The following is a 20,017-nucleotide window of genomic DNA, read 5'->3' as shown; positions in this document are numbered from 1 at the left end:
GATTTTGATATTTTTGCTCATTGTCTCTAAATGAGAAAATATTAACGTTCGGATTTTAAAGTTTTGCTCATTGTGTCTAAATGAGCAAATATTAAAATCCGAATATTAAATTTTTGCTCATTGTGTCTAAATGAGCAAATATTATAATTTCGATTTTAAATTTTTGCTCATTGTGTCTAAATGAGCAAATATCATAGTTTCGATTTTAATTTTTTGCTCATTGTTTCTAAATGAGCAAATTTTTGCTCATTGTGTCTAAATGAACAAATATTAAAATCCGAACTTTAAAGTTTTGCTCATTGTGTTTAAATGAGCAAAAATTTAAATAAGCAAAAAAAAAAAACGTACAAATGAGAAAAAAAATACAAATGAGCAAAATAAATAAATTAATTAAATGAGCAAAAAAATTAAATGAGCAAATCTACGTCAACGACTAACAGAGTATCCAAATAAAGTTCTTATTTTAAACGTTTGCTCATTGTGTCTAAATGAGCAAATATTAAAGTTCGGATTTTAAAGTTTTGCTCATTGTGTCTAAATGAGCAAATATTAAAGGCAAATTTGTTAAAAAGGACCTTTTATAATCCAAATTTTGCGAGAAAGGACCTTATATATTTTTTTTTGTGAAATAACACCTTAATGTAAATTTTTTTGCGAGAAAGGACCTTATATAATTTTTTTTTTGTGAAATCACACATTAATGTAATTTTTTTTGCGAAAGACAACCAAGAGTAAATTTCCGGCATTGACTGAGTTTTTTCCGGCCATTGACTTGCACGTGAGAAGCACGTGTGGCATTATTTTGCTAATCACACCCAATTTTCCTCCAAAATTCTAAGCTTTAAAACCTAAAGTTGAAAAGAAAAACCGAAATAAAATCAAGTTTGAAAATTCAAGAGTCAGGAAAATCATTGTCTTTAGCCAACGTAAGCCACACGTGCTGCTCACGTGCAAGTTAATGGCCGGAAAAGCTCAGTCAATGCCGGAAACATTCCTTAGGTCCTTTCTCGCAAAAAAAATTACTTTAAGGTGTGTTTTCACAAAAAAAGTTATATAAGGTCCTTTCTCACAAAATTTGAGTTATAAAAGGTCCTTTTTGGCAAATTTTCCAATATTAAAATCCAAACTTTAAATTTTTGCTCATTGTGTTTAAATGAGAAAATATCATAATTTCAATTTTAAAATTTTGCTCATTGTGTCTAAATGAGCAAATATTATAGTTTCAATTTTAAAATTTTGCTCATTGTGTCTAAATGAGCAAGTATTAAAGTTCGGATTTTAAACATTTGCTCATTGTGTCTAAATGAGCAAATATTAAAATCCGAACTTTAAAGTTTTGCTCATTGTGTCTAAATGAGCAAATATTATAGTTTCGATTTTAAATTTTTGCCCATTGTGTCTAAATGAGAAAATACTAAAGTTCAGATTTTAAACATTTGCTCATTGTGTCTAAATGAGCAAATATTAAAATCCGAACTTTAAACTTTTTCTCATTGTGTCTAAATGAGCAAATATTAAAGTTCGGATTTTAAAAATTTTCTCATTGTGTCTAAATGAGCAAATATTAAAGTTCTGGTTTAAAAGTTTTGCTCATTGTGTCTAAATGAGCAAATATTAAAATCAGAACTTTAAACTTTTGCTCATTGTTTCTAAATGAGCAAATATTATAGTTTCGATTTTAAATTTTTGCTCATTCTGTTAAATGAGCAAATATTAAAGTTCGGATTATAAACATTTTCTCATTGTTTTTAAAATGAGCAAATATTAAAGTTCAATTTTAAACTTTTGCTCATCGTGTCTAAATGAGCGAATATTATAGTTTCGATTTTAAAATTTAACATCTCATATTACTCAAAGTCTCAAATGACTATTGTTTGGATATAATCTTGATGACAAAAGGAACGCAGGAATAGGAATCGGTCAAATGACTATTCGTTTCGGTTTTTTTTTTTTTTTTTCCTTCAAGTATTAGTAATGCCTATTAGCTCAATTGGTAGAGCTTTGTGCGATTGCACAATAATCGCACAAAGATATAGGTTTGATGCAACTCTTTGTTTAAAAAGTAAAAAAGTTTGCTCATTTGGGTAAATGAGCAAAATAAATTTACTCATTTGTGCAAATGAGCAGAATAAATTTACTCATTTATACAACTGAGAAAAATAAATGTACTCATTTATGCAAATGAGCAAAATAAATTTACTCATTTTTTCAAATAAGTAAGATAATGTTACTCCTAGTCGGGTGTACTACTTTGTGATGTCGGTGGCATTTTAGGAACACAATACATTCATAGAAACTTAGCTATACAACTGCATTAAAGACAACAAAACGTCTCATTACATAAATACAAACTTTTAGTAAAGACGGTCTAACGGTTAGACCACTTTTATGCATGCATTTTAACTAATTAGTGACGACTCATGAAATAAGAATGAACCACCATACATCAACAAGAAGTACTGTGCGTGTCTTTCACATTTTGGTTGATTGATGATGTTTTGTATTTGGTTGTCATTTTTTAATGTTTAATTAATTTGATTAATTGATATTTAAATTTTCCAGTGAAGGTATTTTCTCAATTTTTTTTAATGTATATCAGAGGATAATAATGAGAATTTGGGAGGTGGAGTTACCAAACTTAACTACAGTAGTTTCTTACGAAAGTTGTGATGATGGTGATGATGGTGATGATGGTGATTTGATTTTACATTTTTAATACCAATATTGTTGCTGCCATGCACAACTTCACAGAAGCAAACAAAGCATATAGTTTCCTTAATATCCTTAATGACGCGGAGGTGTTAGTGTTCGTTAGATGTAAAATCATCCAATGGCTAGGAGTTCTTCTCATTCTTCTCATTATAAGATGTTTTCTCATTTGAGTGTAAATCTATATATATATATATATATATATATATATATATATATATATATATATATATATATATATATATATATATATATATATATATATATATATATATATATAACACTTCGTACTCCATATAACATTGTTGTGATTCAGTAAATTAAAAATACTCGTGGAGACGTAAATTAATAGCTTATTAATTAGAAACAGAATGATAAAATAAATCGTAATGACTTGAAAAATCGAACCAACAGAGACCTAACTGAAATGACCTAACCGAAATCAACCTGGTACTGAATTTATCCGACTTGGATATTTCCGAACTGAAATGACCCGATTCAAAGTCTAGCCGACCTGAGTTTGACCCGACAAAACCCGTTCAGATCCAGACAAGGTTCCACCTGGTCCATTTACGACCCGAACCGAACTTGACCCGACCCTGACATCAATTGACCCGAACTGAATACACCCGAACCAAACTCGATTTGGTCCCGAAAGCTTTTGACCTGAATTTGACCCAAACTGAATAAACCCAAACTGTCATGGATCAACCCATAATCCATGTAATGACCCGATTTGACACCTCTGTTCACAAGTGGTATTGAGTTATAATAAGTTTTTAGGAAGAAAAGAGATAACATGAGGTGCAACGTGCGCAAACATTACCACGGATATATGAGCAGAATGTGTTGTTTAATGCTCATCAATATCTGCTCAATTCAGGAGCGATTTCCTTCAATATTGCACAAAGATCCAATAATTCCATAAATACGTTACTTTTTAAGTTATTTCCCACCATCCGTCCACGTAAGCAAGGGAGAAAGAGAATTAATTTTTTTTTTTCCGGTTCAGCATTGAACCGTCATATGAGATAGCGGTTTCGTTTTAAAGCAAACCGCCATCTCAGATGGCGGTTCAATGTTATAAACCGCTATATCAGATAGCGGTTTGCATTAAACAAAACCGCTATCTCAGATGGCGGTTTACTTAATTGTAGATTATTTTAAACATGAATTACAGTTTAAATAGAAATATAATTTAGAAGTAACCTCTAGTGACATCAATTGTGTCTGCAGCTCAGTGGATAGAGTGTGTTGTTTCTACCCAGGAGGTCGTGGGTTCAAATCCTACCTAATGTGTTTATTTCTTTTTAACCATTAATTAATATTAATTATAAACATTTCCAAATTTAACTTATCAACATTAGCGTCTGTCGCTCAGTGGATAGAGTGTTTGTTTCCTAAGCAAAAGGTCGTGGGTTCGACCCGTAGCTGATGCGGTTTTTTTTTTTTTTTTTACCATTTATAAATAGTACGTGATTGTAAACCGCTATCTCATATAGCGGTTTACTTAAGTCAACCGCTACCTGAGATAGCGGTTTAGTGTCGCTACGTTAAAAAAAAAAAAAACCGGTTTTAATGCTGACGTGGACGGTATGGTGGGAATTAAATTAAAATGTGGCGCATTTTGAGAATTTGACGTTCTTTAAACAATATTGAAGGAAATCGCTCTCAATTCAGCTAATAAAACATCACTTGGATTTTTTTTAAAAAAATAAACAAAAAACTGGTTTACTGCTAGAATGATACAGCTGTTGTACTCAAGATAAACAACGAATATTAACATTAACATTTTCAGGTAGCAAGAAGAAGGGAAAGGGAAAGACAAAGAGAAAAGAAAACTAAAAAAAATAAAAAACAAAATGGCAGGGCAGGGCAGCTCGCAATACACAACTCCTCCATAAGTTACTTTGATTTTGAGTGAATGATAAAAGGTAGACATGTGTTGATGTGCCTTTAAAGTATCTACCAGGCATTACTGGATCCACCAACCAAGTTGCAAATGGGACTGAATCAAGCCTACTGCATGACGGACGTTCAGGTCTATCATCTGAAGGACCATTGTATCTCCTCCAATGTTCTTCCCTTTGTCTCAGGGACCCAAAGGTACACGAACGCCACAGTAAAAGCACAAACCACCATGTAAATAGAAAAGGTACCTAAATTTGGAAAAGTAGAAAGGTTCTCATTCTTCTTTATCATCCTAAAATGTGAAGAGATAAACGATGATGGAGAAAAAGAGATAAAAGAATTACCTCCACTGTTCCAAGACAACATTATATTTGCAGTCATTGTGACAACCCATGCGACGAACCAGTTGGCAAGTGTAGCGATACTTCCGGCTAGCCCCTTGATGTTAATTGGAAGAATCTACCAGTTTCAACCAACACAAGAATGAGAACACCAAACAGTTCCTAAACAATCCAGAACAAGACATACACTTTCAAACAGTAAAGCCTGTTTCTCCAACTTCTAACATCTAAGAATAATATTAATCACATACCACCGCTTTCATCAACAAATAACTGGTTGTCATGACCTATGTAACACCAAAACTTTCAACAAGCTCACGTTTTTTTGTTTCTGATACTGAAAAGATCGAAAACCAGGGAAATTTCAAGGGGAAATGTTTTCTTTGAAAGAGACCATTGAGTTCTACCCACTCAAGAATCTTTAAATTCATAAAATAACTTTTATTTCTAAAATGTCACCTAAATACACCAAACTATATTTTAATACCCTCTAAACTTGGCTTTTCGTCAACATAAAGAAAACAATATTAGATTTCCAGCAACAAAATTATTTATTTCTTTAGGTCCCGCGTTTCTGCATTTACTAATTGTATGAAAATTGTGTTTCAGTATATCTCAGACTATACGTCTCTGTTCCCTGTTTCTTTGCAACATAACTCATGACAATGACACAGTTTCATTTTCACACTTTCTCAATTTTTCTCATTTCCACAATACATTTTTCGTCAAGTTCTCCTTTATTTGGATTGTTAATTCATGCAATAATGAAATTATTCAAACAAGATGTCAACTGTTTTCACTGATTTCCTTTTCTTTTTTCAATCTTAGTGCGGAGAAGGGAGCTATGAACAGTATGTTATAGGAAAGTAAAGTGAAGTGAAGGGAAGGGAAGGAAAAAAGAGGGAATCCAATTTAGTTCCGTTTCTAATTAATCAAATCCTTCTGAAGATGGAAAGAATTAGAGGGAAAATGTTCACCTTCACCTTCACCTACCCTTCCCTCTACCATTGTAATATAAACAAACTTAACCCTTGGAAGTTTTAAAAGTTGGAACTCTCCAACACCAAGAAATATACCAAACCAAACATAGGAAAATCCAACTGCAGCATGGTCTAGGGGGAGGCGATATAGAAATATGCAACCTTGAGATGCCAATGCACCAATAAAAAAAGTGCATATGGAAACAAAAAATTTAATTAATTCATAGGTAGAGTAACTTCAACCGATTTAAGATGATGCAAATTAACTAAATACCTTAATTAAAGCTCGTCATGAACCTTAGATAAACTTTGATAAAAGCTCATTCATAAAGTAAACGTTAAACAAACAAACAAACATGAACCGCTTTTTCCAATCTCGTCATAAGTAAACAAAATGACCTCAAACATTGTGGGCGTTCAACTCGTATATGATTGCGGTTCTGTGAGCGCAACGGCTTTTGCTGTAGCTCAGCCTTGCTTCTTTATTAGAAGCTTTTTTATTGTAGAAACTTCTCATTAACAAATAACAATTAGATAAAATACCATTCATTTCCACATTTGGGCTAATTCCAAATGAAAGTAGAATTACCGCTGCTAAACCCATGCTAACCGCATATGTGTATTTATTATGTCATTTTTGGTGCAAACTTTAATTTGTGTGATTCATTGGGTCAAATTTTTTGTATTTGATATGCGACCTAGTCAGAAATTTACACATATTCAACATATATTTCAAAATAAAAACCTTTAGCTACTTATATTTAGGAAACAAGCTTGAAGTCATTACTATAAGTGAGCAGAGCTCATTTGGGGAAAATAATAACATAAACACTCCAATACTCAGTTCAACTTAACTCTCCCATTTAAGACAATTCGAACCCCTTGATTCAAGGGTGCACAGAAGGGCCACCACAAAGCCCATATGTAGTAATAGTTGTCTGAAATATCTAAAACATAATTCGTACATGATCCGTACAAGCCTCTTCAAAGGGGGAGAAAAAGTTGAGACATATATAGACTTGCAACAGGAATATTGAAAGTTTCTAATGACTCTTTCCCGCAATTCATGACCGCTTACCAAACGGGCAGTAAAGGTTGCAAGCTTGTTTTTTGCCATAATTGTTTTTAGTTTTTGAAGTCAATTGGGTTTAGAGTTTAGACAATACTTTATTTCCATATCAACCCCTTAATTAAATAAATAAATAAAATAGGCAAATTTGCAAAAAAGGTCCTTTTATAACCCAAATTTTGCGAGAAAGGAACTTACATAATTTTCTTTTGTGTAAATTTTTTTTGCGAAAGACAACCAAAGACAAGTTTCCGACATTGACTGTGCTTTTCCGGCCATTGACTTGCACGTGAGCAGCACGTGCGGCTTTATTTTGTTATAAAAGGACCTTTTATAACCTAAATTTTGCGAGAAAGGACATTATATACTCTTTTTTAAAAAAAAACACACCTTAATGTAATTTTTTTTTGCGAAAGACAACCAAAGGCAAGTTTCGACGGACATTGACTTGTACGTGGCACTTATCGTGGACATTGACTTGTACATGTCATTTACCATTGTTGCACGTGGAATTTAATCCAATTCGTTTATCATGAGCTCAACGGTCAAAATGTTAGAGAAATTGTTGGAATCACTTGTTAAAAATGACACAGCCTCGATGAAAAATGCAATTTCTAGATTATAATCAGTTTCTGAAGAAGACGTAGTTTCAATAAAAAAAAATGCACTTTCTAGAATTCGCTTAGCTTCAGAAGAAGACAAAGAGAAATTGGGTGAGGTTAGCAAAATAAAGCCACACGTGTTGCTCAAGTGAAAGCCCGAAAAAGCTCAGTCAATGTCGGAAACTTGCCTTTGGTTGTCTTTCGCAAAAAAAATATACATTAAGGTTTTATTTCACAAAAATAAAATATATAAGGTATTTTCTCGCAATAATTGGGTTATAAAAGGTCCTTTTATAACGAAATAAAGCCACACGTGCAAGTCAATAGCTGGAAAAGCTTAGTCAATGCCGGAAACTTGCATTTGGTTGTCTTGCGCAAAAAAAAAAATTACAACAAGGTGTAATTACGCAAAAAAAAATTACATTAAGGTGTGATTTCACAAAAAAAAATTATATAAGGTCCTTTGTCGCATAAAATGGGTTATAAAAGGTCCTTTTTAGCAAATTTGCCAAAAAATTATTGTCACCAAAAAGTACCAAACATGTGACCCCTAAAGTAGGAACTTATCCACCAACTCAATATAATACGGAGTATTTCCAAATAAAGGACTAGAAAGTATTATAAGTATCTCTTTAGATGTACGAAGTAATTATATCTCCAATAATGTATCGTAGAACAAGAGTACTTTGAGCAACTTCTTTACCAAAATTCCTTTAATCTACTATGTATTAATTTTAGCTAAGTTTTTCATTTCAACCTAGCAAGCATTTTTTCTTTAATCCCAAGTTTAATTCAATTACCTTTTTTAATCCCGAGTTTAATTCAATCACTTATCACATCAAAGTTCCCTCACCAAACAATGACACAAAAGATAACGACACATAACAACCTCATGCATCACTTGCGGCACTCGCTAATCACTAGTTACTCCCTTCGTCCCTTAATACTCGCACCGGTTTGACCAGTGCGGAGTTTAAGATATTTGAATTGACTTATTAATTTAATGGATGTTAGTTGATAATGAGGTATTTTTTTAATATAGTTAGTGGGAAATGTATAAGGGGTAAGAAGTGGGAAGTGGTGGGTGTGAATTTTTAAATGGTTTTTTTGTAGAGAGTATGAGTGTAGGTGAGTTAGTAGGCAAGTGTGAGAAATAATATAATATTGGTAAAAAAATTCCATTTATAGAAGTGGTGCAGGTATTAAGGATTTAAGGGACGACCCGAAAAGAAAAGAGGTACGAGTATTAAGGGACGGAGGGAGTACATATCAAAAATGTGTTTCGGCGTAGCCTTCTAAGGGAGAGTCTGAGAACCACTTCTAATAGGAAAACCAAACAAAACTAATGCAAATTTATTTCACATAATTATAGAGAGCCAAAAGGTTGAGTTGGTCAACTGACCTAAACTTAGCTTTGAAAAAACCAAATATTTTATGACAAAAAAAAAATGACGAGCTATTTTTTTGGGAGGACATCCATGATAATTTTTGGTTTAAATAATTCTCAGCATAACCCTACGATTTCAATTATTCCAATATTAACCCTTAAGTTAGTGTATCATATTTGAAAATATTCAATTATTATATGAAATGATGGCGTTGGATAGGACAGAGTGTAGGGAGAGAATATACGTACATGACTTCATTTCACTTATACATCTTCCATTTTGACTCTCTTACTTTTTTTAAAAAAAATGCTATTTTGAAATGTGCTTATTTTACTTATATTTATTTTAAACTTTATTTATTTTTATTATTCCTTATAATATTTTTTATGTAATACAATATTTTTTATTCATTATTCATCATTATCATTACCCCATTGCCTCCAAGAGGCTCCCGCAAGAAGCGGGGTAAGGGGGGTCGGGTGTACGCAACCTTACCCTTGCAATTGCAGAGAGGTTGTTTCCAATTGAACCAAAAGAGATAACGGAACGACCATCTTCTACTTCATGGAAAGGAAGCGAATAGGTTTTAAGAGTCATTTTGATTTAGTCCATTACATCCCACAGACAAAAGAACAAATGAATCTTTGGCTCCATCGGAAATGAAAATGGCTATATTATATATATATATATATATATATATATATATATATTCCTATATATATATATATATATATATATATATTCCTCTTATCTTATTTTCATTAATTCCAATTTCTTCCTCTTCCTTGTTTATTCTTTTAACTTGCCGCCTCTTTCTGGTTTGATTTGGTCACAATGGCGATCTCCTATGACGATTCATGTTAGCCGACCCTAAATCATTTTGTGACTAAGGCTTTGTTGTTTTTGTTGTATAACTACCACCAGAGGGTAAACGACGTTATAACTCCCCAAGTTCCTCTCTCTCATATGATAATTGAATATTTTCTCTCTCCATCTATCCATCTCACTTACATCATCAATGGTAACAAGGTCTGTATTTTGAAAATTAAATGTCCAACTATATGAACTACCCGAGAAACACCCAGAAAGGAAGATAGTGTGACAAAGTGTAATAACCCAAAAAATTAGTGCAATAACATAATGTCGGTGATATATTCAATATTTTACATTTTCAGTAGATTTTATTATATGTTAAATAATACTCTCTCCGTCCCTTTATGCTAGCCCCACTTTCCTTATAAAGTCGTCCCTTAATACTTGCCCCGTTTCTATAAATGACATACTAATGTTATATCATTTATCTCACTAAGTTCCTACTTCCTAAAAAAACATTAAAAGAGTATCCCCTCTCTCACACCCTCAAAAAGGTTTGACACATTTCCCACTAACTATATTAAAATAAATCATACTATCAACCTAATAAATTAATAAGTCGATAAATTGCCTAAAACTCTGTGACGGTCAAACCGGAGCGAGTATTAAGGGACGGAGGGAGTACTCCCTTTGTTTCTTAGCGATATCAGTATAATGCATAACTTTGACCATTAACATCGTCAATTGTTTATTACTTCCTTCGTCCCAAATTACTCGTTACACTTACGTATTCACAAAATTTTAGGTGATAAGTGGCTGTTTGGTTATCAATTGTTATTTTATTGAAAAGTAGATGTGATATCAGTTAGTGGGGTATTTTTTTAATTGAATTAGTGAGGGTGTGGGGACAAAAAAAAATTAGTGAGAAAAGAGAGACAATATAATAATTGTGGGGTCATTCCTAATTTAGGAGTGTAACAACTAAATTGGGACAGACGAAAAAGGAAAGTGTAACAAGTAATGTGGGACGGAGGGAGTAGCAAAAAAATATAAAAAATAGTAGTATAGAAATATACATTGTGAATAAACCAACAATGTTTTACTTAATAACAATTACTATGTACTCCCTCCGTTCCAAAAAGAAAAAAGTATCGCTTTAAATACTCCCTCCGTCCCGGAATACTTGAACCGGTTTGGCCGGCACATAGTTTAATGCAATGTAGTTGACTTATAGTTGATAGTGGGTTATATTTTTAATATAGATAGTGGAAAATGGGTCAATTTTTTAAAAGGATAGTGGGAAATGACTCACTTTCTAATTTTTTTTTTAGGGAGTATGGATATAGGTGTCTATGGGTAAGTATAATATTAATAAAAAATTTCCATTTATAGAAACAGTGCAAGTAATATTGGACAGCTTTATAAGGAAAGCGGTGCGAGTATTCCTAGACGGAGGGAGTAACTTTCTATGTTACTAAAGATGTGTCTCTTTTAGAATATCAACGTAACTTCCACTTTGATAACTTAAGTTATTAAAATATTGGTCATTTTTATGAAATTGAATGGGAAATATAAAAGATGTGTAGGATGGGGAAGTTAGAGTATTTTCAAGAGAAATTTAAGAAGAATAGTATTTCCAAGAAAATTTAAACGGTTACGGTGTATTAGAATTAATGATATTAGTTATAAGACAAAGAAAAAACTAATTTTCTTCCCCTAAATTACTATACAAATACTAAAACACCAAATATTTGAACGTAGGCAGTAAATATATAAGTAAAAGCATTAGTAAAAGTTATTTCTTCCTCCGCTTCTTTATACTTGCAACACCTTGGCACTCAATTTATGGAGGAGATAAACCGACAAATTAGCTAAAATAATTTTCCCACGGATCAGAAGACAAGGTTAGGTTGGCTAAGGTTTAAATTGTTTTTTAATTAATTTGTCCGTTTACCTTCCCTAATCATTTCCTCAAAATAGCGTGCCATAAAGGTGTGTCCCAAGTATAATGAAACAGAGGAAGGATATGACTAGTGGAAAATCCCAAGTGATACAATTATTTAGTAGACGAGATAGTACAAAATATAGTATGTTCATTATAACAGGTCAATACATTAATGTTACCCCCTGGGCCTTAATTTAGCTCCACAAAAACTATCGCCAAGTTTTTTATACGGAACTTGGTTAACATACTGGGTTAAGACATGAACCACTCTGTAACCGCCAACCCAACCTAGCAACCCATAAAAACACCCTCAACCACCTCCCCTCTCCCTACTGGTCACGCCAGGCACCCCTACCACCACTCCACCGTCATTTCAGCTCATTGCCACCCCCTTTCCTTCTCCCCATCCACTCTCCTCCCTCTTACTGCCTCTCCTGGACAAGAATTCTGCCTTTATCTTGAATCTCAACCTCCTTAGCTTGTCATTTGATTCATCCTCCAAAACCCAACATCTCTCCCTCCTATTACCTTCCTAGGTTTCCGTTATTTGCATAAACTCCGAGCACAACTTCTTTTGTTGATTAACGACTAGAGTGAAAGAACAAGATGGGAAGGGGAGGGGAGGGTACACATCATGAAATGGAGAAATGGGGGAGAGGGGGCATCAAAAATGGTGGGGAGGAGAAAGAAAAGGTAGGGACTAGGAAGATGAGGGGAACGTCAGAGAAGGACTAGAGAGGGAAGAGATCATGGAATAGAGCTTGGGAGGAAAAGGGAAGTCACGAGAAGAGTTCAGCAAGGAGGGGGTATCCTAATATGGGCCATATGGCTAGGGAAGAAAGGGAGAGCCTGATGAAAGACTTGGGAGGAGAAAGCAAAGGACATCTAAAAGTGTTGGGAAGGAGAGGGAGGAGAACAGAGATAGGAAGGGGCACAATATTAGAGAGAAAGGAGGGGGGGGGGGGGGGGGGGGGAGTAGGAGGATATACAGTAGACAGTAGTCTATTATGGAGGAGTAATTACTTGGGGGGAGGGGGGTTTGTAGCGCTCATGTGGAGGCGCATAAGTCCAAACAGTGGGACCATATACCTAAAAGAGATTTGACGCAACCAAAACAAAACGGAAAAAAGAAAATTTACGCAACTAAATTGAAAATGAGGAATTACTTCGGTTATGTGTGGTACCAAAGGATTCACAAAATAAAGTAGGAAGTTTCTTTGGAGAACCTTTGGTTTGTACTTTCAACCTTTGTATGATTGAAAAGAATGACAACGTATTGTGGAATACGTCCAATTGTTGAGTTTTTCCAGGGAAACTACTTTGTTCCCTATTGGGTTCTTTGCAAAGATCTTAGAATGATGTAATTTACCTTTCATTTGTTTTCAAAAATAATTTGCTATCCTATTCTGATTTAGTTAATTCCATGTCTATTGGTGAATTTTTTTTAACAAGAACAAAAAAATACTTCGTAATTGTCTTATTTTCCAAATAGTTTTAGTAATAACTACCGCTTGTTGCTTCAAAAGTTTAAAACAAACTGAACCAGTTTTGACAAAGTGGAGTTCCAGCAACAAAAAACATTTAGCTTCCAATTCATGCTGCTCCTTCCAAATATTTGCCTTTTCCTAGATCATCGATGCTTTACTGGTTACTCCCTCCGTTCCTAATAGTTCTTCCAGTTTCCCGAATTGCGTTCCTTTTTGTTTTTCCCATTGTGAATCCTTTTCCTTTTTTGGCAAATTTTTTCCCCCAAAATACCCTCATTCTACAATTTAATTTCCTACCATATCCTACCTTTATTCCATCCACTTGCTCATTTTTTCCCATTGATTTCCCCACTCACCTTATTTAATTCATTCACCCACCTTATTTTATGATTCTTTCGTTAAGATATCTCCCTTTCCTTTCTTTCTTTATTATTTTCTCTCATTTATTCCAAAAAGTAGAATGTCTTACACCCAATCATTACTCTTAAGCCCAATTATACCAAGATTCCATTTTTCTTAATCATCTCCCCAATTCCAACCGGGAAGAACATTAAGGAACGGAGGGGGTAGTATTATACTCATTTTTATTTTTTATTTTGGTTGTATATTTATGCCTAAACAACATGCCTAATACTTCCACTGTACCATAAATATTGCATAATAGAGAGTTTTACGCTTTCCAAAGCACGACTTTGACCTTAATACCTCGAATTATGCATAAAACAAAATTACAAGAAGTTAATATTTGGAAAGTATATACCAATATGAATCTAATAAGATCCCACACATGACTACATTTATCTTTACGTTTATATCACAAAAGATGGTAAAAGGTAATAATGTGAATAGTGTAAAAGTTCAAATGGTGTATTTGGGTAAGGGAGGAAGTATTACAAATTACAATAAACATAACCAGGCAAAACAGGTTTCGACATGAAGTCTGAACAAATAAATTAATATAAAAGAATAAAAAACTCTCCAGTGAAACAAAAGGAGAAAATAACTAAATGATAGTCTGGAGAGAAGAAACATATACCTCTGACATTATAATCCATGGAATGGCACCAATTCCTAATGAGAAACAAACCACCATTGCCTGGGTGGAAAGGTCAGGTTAGAAGAACGATAAATACAAATACTCGAACCGTGGTAAATTACCACAATTTTTAAGCAGAGAGTAGATGTCAACATACCACGACTCCAACAACCGAAAGGATGGAGAATGCACTGTACCATGCAGATTCATCTGATACAATATCCTGACATAAAAAACAACATTTAGCAAATTTTGTATGACTAAAAAGTTCATTAAAATAAGCAGTTATGACTTGATAAAAAGTTCCTTTAATTTCCACCTTTAAGAAAAAGGACGCTGCAACCACCAAAAGGCTAAAGGTCATCCCAGCAGAAGAGACCTATTACAACCACAGACAATAAGCGCAAAAACATGGTTCAAATTTGCTTTCCTAGTTCCTACTACAACTCACAAATGCGATAACATTAGTAAAAAAAAAAAACTCTAACTTACAATTAGAAGAAACCTGCGTCCTGATTTATCCACCAGCCAGGTAGTTACCATAGTTGCAACAACCTAATAGAATGAAAATACATGTAAACAAAAAGTTATACAAAAAAGATATTATATTGAGTAGTGTATCATTTTGATAGAGACAGAGTAAGCCACACCTGAACAGCCCCAAGGCCGACTGTTGCTGCATTGCTGGATGAAACCCCTATTCAAAAGAAAATAAAACATGACATGCCATACGCTTATAACTGAAAGTTAAATTTATGAAAGTAACACAACAGGAGGCATCAAGGGATGCACTCAACTTCTGACATCCAATTAAGCAAACAAGGAATAAATATAGCAATACAAATGTAGGCTCACCAGCCTCTTTGAAGATGGTACTGGAATAGAAAAGAACACCATTGATTCCACTTAGTTGTTGCAAGATAAGTAATCCATTGCCTACCTGCAGGAGGGTAAGCATGTAACCTATAAAGACTGTTAAGTTTATAATTGAAATCAAGGGGTGCAGACGATAGGTATTACCATCAAAGGAAACCAATATCTTCTTTGTCGTAGTTCTGCAAACCTTATGGTGGTTCTTTTACTACTTGAAGCAACAGATCTCTACAACACATAAATCGCAAAATGGTAAAACACATATTGTATACAAACACCCCATAACATTTTACAGAACAAAAAATTTGAGCAGGAGACTACAAGCCTTGAAAAACAGGTATAGCGTGCCTAGAACAGCGGACAGTTACCTTGATTTCATTAACCTCGATAGATATATCAGTGTCAAAACCACGAAGAACTTGCAAGGAAACCTCAAAATCTTCCATCAAGCCCATTTTGGCCTGAAAGTTAATTGAGATTGCAATTAATACCTGTGATCACATGTACATTCATGAAACAGAAACAAGGAACTTGAACTAACATACCAACCACCTAGGAGATTCTGGTATGAAGAATAAACCAGGTATCAATATTGTGCATGGCAATATTCCTGAAAATCATAAGCGCAGCAGTTCATCAGTTCAACCAATAGGAGACATTCTCATGCAAAGGAGGGTCATTTATGGCACTTTTCCTAATTGTTTTGAAATGTATATTGATTTGAGTGAAGTTTGGGTATATTTCCGGAAATATTGTGTCAGTAGTGAGAAGTCTGACTTTAAACTCAAGAGCTATATTAATTAGTCAGTGAAGTGATTGAAAGACCCTTGTGATTAGACAAGTGAACCTAAATACATGCTAGATTAATTTTGTTGAGTAAAGCCTCTCTAATGTAACATAAATCCCTCTTAACTCGAGTATATGTGAGTGAAGACTATTTATCAAATTAAAACCCGTTAACACACTTTTAACTCGGTGAAGGTTGGATACTTAACGATGAAGTTCTCCTATATGTGATTTCAGTTATATTTGTATGCAGAGCAGCCTTAGTAGTGAATTATATATGTTGATGCGGTAATGTTACGTCTACAACAGATATTTCCGTGTGAAATTTAAGCGCATGTTACCTAACTGCTTTACCTAAAATGCCAATTTGAAAACCCATTGCAAAACGGCCTTTACATTATATAGCAGCCTTAATTCAATTCCATGTTATAACCAACCAAACTTAAAAACAGGATAACAAAGAACATCACAGATACTGTGGTACTTTGGCAGCATAGAGCATAGAAGGACAGATGAATTACCTAAAACGGCAAGTATTCTCCACGGAACAAACAGCCCCAGCAAATAAGCCAGCATTATGCCTATTGTAACAGATAGCTTTTACAAAAGAACAAATATGACTAAATCAGAACCATGGCGAATTGGCGATTACTTATTTTATTATCTAACAAGCTACAATGTACAGTAGAATAGAAATATCGAACACCATCAAACCTGATTTACTGAACCCAATGCTCCTCTCATAGTCTGGGGTGCTATTTCAGCAATGTACACAGGAACCTATATGCCACAGTATATCATTAGGATTCATACACCTTTCTCATAATTCTCCACAAAAACTTGATCAAACAGAACAGCAGAGATTACCGTGTATGAAATTATTCCCACGCCAAAGCCTGCCAACATCCTTCCCATATACAAAAATGAAGAATCCTAATTGAGCACAGAATTGGGCAGCATAAAAGCAGGGAAAGACATTACATCTAAATTCAAATTCTCATTCATATCAAAATTTTAAGTGCGAATAAACAACAGGTACAACTCACTTTGGCAAATGATATAGCAAGCCATCCAATTATGTTGGGAACAGCGGCAATCATCAAAGACTGTCATGAACAAAGTCAAATCTCCGTAATTGGATTAAATGTGATAATTATTTAGGATGACTAAACAAAATCATTGTAAGATTAAGTGGTTCTACCCCTTTTCTTCCAATATACTCGGAAATTTGACCACTTGCAATCGCACCAACCATAGCTCCCACGTTGGATAAAGAACCAAACCAGGAGTACTGAACCAAAAAAGTTCATCAGACATAAACAAAAACGAAATTAAATCAACTACAGAATTATTCCAAATTAACTGCTAATGTCAAAGCCTTAATATTCCCAATAGGCGGGGTCGGCTGCATGAACCAAAGACATTATCTCCGGTAATCGTCAACAAAGATCATCTTCCTTTTTGTAACCCAATCATCTTCTGAAAACAACAGTAAATTACAAATCATTTTATTCATCATTACCTCGGCAACAGAAAGACCAAGTTCTTCAGTAATTGCAGATTGAGTTGGAGATGAATAACCACACTAAAACAAAAAATTAAAAAATTTCCCATTAAAATTAGAAAAAACAGGAAATCATTCAACCAAAAATCCTAAAAAAAATATATAATCATTCTTCTTACAGTAAAACCAAATTGAATAGGACCAAGGGCGACGATTAGAACACAAGCAAGAACAGAAATAGAACTTTCTCGAATGACTTGAGAAGAACCCATTAAACTGGATTGCCTCGAACCCATTCGATACCAACTTCCTGTATGAAGAAAAGGTTTCCTAAGATCATTTCCTCCTCCTAAACCTGTTTCTGAATCCGAACTCATAATTTCTGTGTGTTGTTTACGATGGTGGTGGAAATGGGGCGCCGCAGCAAACGCCGCGAAAACAATGAAACGGTGTCTGCAGGTGGTGGATGCGGAGGTGTCGTTTCCCGACCAGACGGTTTCGTGGTCTGACGAAATCAGCTAATTATAATTTGCAGCTGTAAATGTTTTGTTTTATTATATGAATTTTGGTTTGGTCTACGACAATGAGGGTGAGCACTTCTTAGTTAGTACGAGTATTATCTTAATTGAGACATGATTATATGATATACAATTAATGAAGAATTTATAGATCATGGATTCTTATCGTTGATTCATTAATCATTACGGAAAACCATTTTCGTAGTTGTGATTATCCATTTTCTATGATTGAACCTTGGGCAGTTAATGACTTAATGGTGTTTTTGTAAATTCCTAGCGGATAACGTACATGGTCAAAATTGATTTGTTAAGTTAACTAGGCTTTAGTAGAGCTGTCAAAACAGGTCATCGGGTCGGGTTTGGGTCGGGTCATCTCGGGTCTCGGGTCATGATGAGGTCGGATCGTGTCGGGTCAATATTCCATTCGGGTTGAGTTTGGGTTCGGTCGGGTCGGTTTCAGGTCGGATCATGTCGGGTTTTTTCCTATCTAGGGTTCAGGTCGGGTTCGGGTCGGGTCACATTTCGGTCAGGTTTAATTTCGGGTTCGGATCTTATCGGGTCGGGTTTAAGTCGGTTTGTAGCAGGTAATTTCGGGTTCGGGTCTTATCGAGTCGGGTCTAATTCGGTTTGCAATACAATAATTTTCGGGTTCGGGTCTTGGTTTGGATCGGATAATAATCGGATCAGATAGAATTCAGGTCGGGTCAAACTCGGGTCTGATAATTAACTTATACATTTTAATTATTTTATATTGTAAAAAATATTGTTTAACTTATTTTAGAGTTAAATTTTATATAGACCAAATAATCGCGTGTTTTTGTCAAGTCAATACATATATAAAGTGAATATGGATTGCGAACCAATAACCGATTTGGTCATCTCAAAATGTGAAAGTGAAAAACATTTACTCCTGTAACTCGAATTTCATTTTTGGAATGAGGGGTAAGTGAGTGGGTCTCGAGCCAATGCAAGTCTCCTGTGTGATAGTGTAACCGTTTTTCTCGTTGTTGAGCACATTGACATAGGTCGTGCAGACAAAGAGAAAGACTGTCAGTTAAGATGTTAGATTCAATTCCTACCTTTCATCTCATCCAAATTGCAAAAAATAACTCGAAATTATTGTAAAAACAAAACTAGTTTTACTTTACTTTTGTTTATTTATATAAAAACGTTAATTTGTTAAACACGTTTTAATTTTTTTCGCATTTTTATTTTTCAGTATCTAGTAATAAATAATTAAAATAGATTTATCGTTGAATTTAATATTTGGTCGTGTCAATGACAAGTCGGGTTATCAACAGGTCGGGTAAAGCGGGTTATCATAGGTCGGGTAAATAGCAGGTTTCATCGAGTTACAATTGGTTTCGGGTTGTCATCGGGTCGGGTATCGAATCGGGTTCGGGTCATTGTTCGGTCGGGTCAGTTCGGTTATCGGTCATCTTCGGGTCGGGTATCGGGTTCGGGTGTTACAACATCGGGTTAAAATCGGTTATCGATTTTTTCGGGTCGGGTACAGGTCGGGTTTCGGGTTACCTGTTTTACCATAATTTTGGGTCATGGTCGGTCACGGGTTCGGTCGATTCAGGTCGGGTTTTCGGGTCGGGTCAGTTTTTGACAGCTCTAGGCTTTAGCCCGTACATTGCATGGGTTATATATTTTATTAAACTAGTTTGTGGCCCGGGCGTTGCTCCGGGTTTTACTTTTATTGGGATTTGCTTATTTTAAATATGTGCGTATATGATGCTATTATCTGATTTCCATGCAAGATCAGTGGCCGGTCAACAAACTTCCTTCCCATATCTGAAAATCAAAACAAAGTCGAGTTCTCTTCTTCATGATTAGTTGATTATTATACTCTTGTCAATGTTTCCCTCTTCCACACTCATAATTACACTCCATTACCCTAAGTTTTTTTTTATTTTTCAAGCTTAAGTTGAGAAGAGAAAATTGTACATTTATAAGTTAAGTAATTAATTCCCTTTTGTTTTTTTTTCCCTTTAATTCATTATTATTCATTTTAAAAATGTTGTATTTATTATTTAAATAGAAAAATAT

The 20,017-nt window shown here is 34.4% G+C and overlaps 1 protein-coding gene across 1 annotated transcript; it reads right to left on the bottom strand.

The window, feature by feature from the left end:
• Positions 1–4,364: 4,364 nt before the first annotated feature.
• LOC110786719 (sugar transporter ERD6-like 6) lies at positions 4,365–18,073 on the bottom strand. Its single transcript, XM_021991293.2, has 18 exons — positions 17,624–18,073; positions 17,463–17,525; positions 17,142–17,231; positions 16,987–17,046; positions 16,808–16,873; positions 16,655–16,720; positions 16,462–16,537; positions 15,700–15,764; positions 15,523–15,615; positions 15,302–15,382; positions 15,137–15,221; positions 14,932–14,978; positions 14,774–14,836; positions 14,601–14,660; positions 14,439–14,504; positions 14,282–14,341; positions 4,965–5,079; positions 4,365–4,868 (listed from the first exon to the last, which is right to left on the bottom strand). Exons 1-18 carry the CDS (start codon positions 17,819–17,821, stop codon positions 4,756–4,758), a joined length of 1,467 nt encoding a protein of 488 aa, XP_021846985.1. The 5' UTR covers positions 17,822–18,073; the 3' UTR covers positions 4,365–4,755.
• Positions 18,074–20,017: the final 1,944 nt, after the last annotated feature.

This window comes from Spinacia oleracea, chromosome 3, assembly GCF_020520425.1.
Source record: "Spinacia oleracea cultivar Varoflay chromosome 3, BTI_SOV_V1, whole genome shotgun sequence".
In the NCBI taxonomy this organism is placed as follows: Eukaryota; Viridiplantae; Streptophyta; class Magnoliopsida; order Caryophyllales; family Amaranthaceae; genus Spinacia; species Spinacia oleracea.
This window is presented reverse-complemented; position numbering and strand designations above follow the sequence as displayed.

Excerpts from the sequence above, each read along its gene's own strand:
- LOC110786719 (XM_021991293.2), bottom strand. The coding sequence starts at position 17,821 with ATGAGTTCGGATTCAGAAACAGGTTTAGGAGGAGGAAATGATCTTAGG. Across the intron at positions 15,383-15,522 it reads TCGAGGTTAATGAAATCAAG|AGATCTGTTGCTTCAAGTAG; the intron begins GTAACTGTCCGC and ends TATGTGTTGTAG. Across the intron at positions 14,342-14,438 it reads TTTCGGTTGTTGGAGTCGTG|GCAATGGTGGTTTGTTTCTC; the intron begins GTATGTTGACAT and ends CTTTCCACCCAG.